The following is a 4596-nucleotide window of genomic DNA, read 5'->3' on the forward strand; positions in this document are numbered from 1 at the left end:
ATGGAGATGGATACATTTAATGAAAAGATACTGTATTCACAAAGGAAAGTAGTTACGTAACGCACCTTTTATCAATATCTCCATATCTGAATAATTCTTAATCAATTATTTGTTCATTATACATTCTTCAAGTCTATGTTCTTGGTTTATTAAGGGTAATAAAAGTGTAGTTATTATTATAAAGTGTTATTGTGCATCCAACTGATATAGGCCTGTTCTTCATGATAGTAATTAAATTTGCTCTAACTATGAAATAAACCATGACCATTAATTATACCCAGTCTCTAGTTGACTTTACATCACATCAGCGTTATTATAAGTGCGTAAAAGGCATTTGTCATGTCCTGCTTTGGTCATGTGACATCTTGTAATCAGAGCTTTTGTATTGTGGGAGTAGTAGACCTGACAAACAGCAGATAAGAGTCCGACCTGTGTTGAGGAGGCAGTGTTATAATATAATGTAATTACTCTGAGTGAATGACCAAGCTCTTTCCCATCAGCCACATCCCCCTGGTGTTAATGATTTACAGCATGGTTCCATTGAGGAAGATACATGAAGAAAACATATGACATTGTCATCTTCAGCAAGGTTAGACTAAAATAAAGGATGAGACAAGGGGGCATCTTGTCACCCATGCTCTTCAATATGGACAATCTATCTGAAAGTTCAACAAAATGCAATACAGGCTGTAAAAATGACATAAAGTTGAACTCGAAAAAGAGTGAGTAAGATACAAAGGAGTGTCTTAAAGACTGTTCCCTGCTTTTTACCTGTGTGGAAATTTCAATCTGAACTCTAATACTAACAGTTCAGTCTTCAACATCCATATTCCTATCGACTTTAAAACTATGTATCTGGGACAAAAAACTATGTATCTGGGACATAAAACATTATATTTGGGACATAAAACTCCAACAATGGAAACGATAGATGGATACCTGTGGAATCTACCTTTACCTGCAGCAACAACGAAAAAGCAATAACAAGGACATGGATTGACCAAGGACTGGACTGAAATAATAATAACATAATATGATATATATGTGTTGTGTTTTATGTTCCAAACCTAGTCTTCTGTTTCCCCCATTCCCCTCAGCATTATGTAATTCTGTTATTAGTGCTGACCACATTTTGATAAGATCATGACACTTTTCTGTTTCCTTCTTTACATGTGAGTAAAATAAGTAGCACATTCCCAGTAAAACCTTCATCGACTGTAAACCACTTTCAAGGACAGTTCGCAAAAACCCCAGTCTCTTATTTATCGGACAGCGCCGCAGTCATTTCCCAGCCTCGTCCTTGCACATCCCCCCCCCTCCTCATCTCTTTTCTCACTGCTCCTCCCAATCCTTTTCAAGCCCTCCCCTCCTCTTCCCTCATTGGCCGCTCGACTCCGGTGACACATCCAGAGCCGTGGTTGGGATTATAAAAACCTTGATTCTGCTGCCTTTCCCCTCACACCCAGCATTTCTCTGTCACCACTGGAACCACTTCTCCAAACGGACGCTAAAACACATCCGACTAAACCCAACACCACACTCGATGCTCACTATGTGCAAAGGATTAGCCTCGCTGTCCACCTGCTGCCTGGAAAGGTACATTGATTCTCCATCATTTTGGGATTTGAACGTTTGATCGGATTATTACACCTGCATTGTGTGGAGGAGTTGAGATGCTAGAAATTTAATGCAACTTGCTAAAAACACATACGAAAAAAAGCAGTGTTTTGATATCAATGTCTTTTCTTTTTGTTCTTAGGGCGAAGGAGCTGAGAGCAAGGCTGGGGAGTTTTCTGCAAAAACCAGATTGGAATTTCACCTGCTGCAAAATTGGCAAGCATAAGTAAGTATCAGATGTGTTTATTTAGATATAACTTGTTGTATAAGTATTATAACTAAAGCATGCCGTGTTTTGGATTTTTTTTGGGTTCGTTTTCTTTGCGGACATGACTTGAATGCCAATATTTTTCGGTATCTATTTTGGGCACTGCACCTAAATTTAGCTTGCTGCGTTTCTTATGGCGATCTCTTCAATGGCGTCAGCATTTTTGATTTATTAAATGTTTAAATGTACGAAGCAAAAATAGACTAAGCAACAATTTTTTGGTCATCCCGAAACATGTCTTGATTACTTGAAGCATGTACTGCACTGCATCAGTCTGCTCCATGCATGTTACAATATGAAATAAATAGAGGTTATTTTTAGCCGAAACTGTTGCATTTCTAATCATCTTTTGCTTTTTTTCGCAGGCCGACTTTGGAAGAATGCTTGCGTTGGAAAGAGTCTTTTGAGAAGCTGCTGTCTTGTAAATGTAAGTAAACATTTCCAGTCACGTGCCGACACCTTTCCACGGCATTGATTCATCAAAGAGACTGACTAACCAAGTGTTACAAGGACTAAACCGGGGCTAAAAACGGACAAACTAAGTCTAAGCATGAACAGTAACTGAAGTAACATATTGTATAAACCAGGACTGAACTAGGTCTAAACCAGGATTAAACCAGGCGTCAAACGGTTCCAAAGGAGGGGAAAAAACAAGGTTGAAACCAGGATTAAAAAAAAAGTCTAATACAGTAATAAACCAAGACAAAAAAGAAGTTGAAACTAGGATTAACCAAACTAGTAATGCAATAATAAGACAGAAGGATAGAGCTATGTTTAAACCAGGTCCAAACCAGAAAAGAATGAGAAGAAAGAGAAACCAGGACTAAATATGTCCAAACCAGAGACAAAATGACAGGATTAACCAAACCAGCTCTGAATCTAAAGGAAAAAGCTAGGATTAAACCAGGACTAAACCTGCAGAGAATGAGGTTTAACAATGACTGAACTAGGTCTAAACCAGGATTAAACCAGGATTAAAAATGTGTTGACCTTAACCATCACTAACACTAAGAAAAGGACTAAACAGCCAGAATTTGGACTGAACTAAGTCCAAACCATGACTGAACCAGGACTAAACAGTGTAATAACATGACATCTAACCGTGCATCTCCCTGTTTCTCTCTTTTAGATGGTCTGTGCGCCTTCACGGCTTTCCTGGTCTCAGAGTTTAGTGAGGAGAACATTGCATTTTACTTCGCCTGCGAGGAGTACCGCAACTGCAAGGTCCTGAGCAAACTGCCCTCCAAGGCCCAGAAGATCTTCGACGAGTTCATCTGTCCCGACGCTCCCAGAGAGGTAGGTTCAAATCAGGCTCAAACAACTGCAATGTCCACATCTGATAAGCACATTAATAAAACCTTACAACACAAAACACACTTGAGAATTCAGACAAGTTAACTCGTAGTATTAGAGTAAAATATGTAGTATTAGAGTAAAATATGTTCTGCACTGCGCCAAAAATACATTATGAAAAACACATGATAAAACCAATCGAAATGAAATAAAGTTGGCCTTCTCCTTTAGAGTATAAAAAAAAAACTTACATTTAAAAGCATTTTCATATTTATTTATTATTTATGGAGAAAAGTGACTTTCAATTTTAAAAAATATAAAAAATAACATTCAGTTGAAAATAATTCAACTATATCTCTAAAACAAACTGGGCATATTCTAACATTTTCACTCCTTTTCCTTTGCTCAGATTAACATCGACCATGAAACCCGTGACATCACCCGAGCCAACATGGACGCTCCCTCTCTGTCCTGCTTCGACTCGGCTCAGCACAAAATCTACCTGCTCATGGTCAAAGACTGCTACCCACGCTTCCTCCGCTCCCCGGCCTACAAAGACCTCCTCCACCAGGCCAAACCCGACGCCAACAAAACCCCCAAGAACCAGAGAACCGAGAAGAAGGCTTGAACCGCCCCCTGCTGGCTGTAACGCGAAATTATCTTCACCTAAACCAGCTGCCTTTTCAAATGTTTACAAAAAGGCGCGGTAGGAAAAAAAGTAAAAGCGAGCTGCGTCTGAAGCTGCCGGCTGTGCAAGCGAACTAACGCGGCGAGGCAGGTTAGGCAGGAGTAAATGCCGGATTGAGGTGGATCTCCAGGACATTTTGGAGATGTTGGAGACGACAAACCGTGAAGGCAAGATGGCTGCCGAACATATGGAGCATGGAGATTTTACTGACTGACAATCAAGTGTAAAGACTTTTAAAAAGCACTTTTTGCATTGCCTTTTTTGGGGCAAACTGTTGTCGATATTGTGACGTGCAATGTCCTTCTACTGAAACTTCTATTTATTACTATTTATTTGACATAAATGTATTGTTGGTTGTATTTTTTTACACAAAGATTCTGTAATATTTGATCTAATGTATTACAACGTTATTTATACAATGTCTTTTGTACGTGAAATAAAAATAAGATTGTAAAAACATTAATATGCTTGTTTCTTTGATAGTTCTCATATCATGAGTGGAGGAAGAAATGCTTTATTATTTAAGTATAAGTACGGATATAGGTCAAAGTAAAAGAATCAGCTATACATCTAAGTAAAAGTACCTGTTGAAAAACTGCTAAGTTAAAAAAAAGTTTTCACACAGATTTTGAAAACCTTAATTTTTTTTTTAAATAAAAGATTAATAATAATTGTGCTAATCATTGGAAGCGACTTAATCAAGAACACATTTTCTCTCATATTTTTGTCA

General features: G+C 38.3%; 1 protein-coding gene across 1 annotated transcript; it reads left to right on the top strand.

Moving 5' to 3' along the window:
• Positions 1 to 1472: 1472 nt before the first annotated feature.
• On the top strand, positions 1473 to 4325 carry LOC140353656 (regulator of G-protein signaling 5-like). Its single transcript, XM_072438318.1, has 5 exons — positions 1473 to 1596; positions 1760 to 1843; positions 2251 to 2312; positions 3015 to 3181; positions 3588 to 4325. Exons 1-5 carry the CDS (start codon positions 1544 to 1546, stop codon positions 3804 to 3806), a joined length of 585 nt encoding a protein of 194 aa, XP_072294419.1. The 5' UTR covers positions 1473 to 1543; the 3' UTR covers positions 3807 to 4325.
• The last annotated feature ends 271 nt before the right edge of the window (positions 4326 to 4596 follow it).

This window comes from Eucyclogobius newberryi, unplaced genomic scaffold (genome assembly GCF_026437365.1).
Source record: "Eucyclogobius newberryi isolate DKJ021-1_F unplaced genomic scaffold, fEucNew1.0.hap1 SCAF_9, whole genome shotgun sequence".
In the NCBI taxonomy this organism is placed as follows: domain Eukaryota; kingdom Metazoa; phylum Chordata; class Actinopteri; order Gobiiformes; family Gobiidae; genus Eucyclogobius; species Eucyclogobius newberryi.

Coding starts and splice junctions, on each gene's coding strand:
- LOC140353656 (XM_072438318.1), top strand. CDS start 1,544: ATGCTCACTATGTGCAAAGGATTAGCCTCGCTGTCCACCTGCTGCCTG. Junction 1,844..2,250: donor TGCAAAATTGGCAAGCATAA/GTAAGTATCAGA, acceptor TTTTTTTCGCAG/GCCGACTTTGGAAGAATGCT. Junction 2,313..3,014: donor GAAGCTGCTGTCTTGTAAAT/GTAAGTAAACAT, acceptor TCTCTCTTTTAG/ATGGTCTGTGCGCCTTCACG.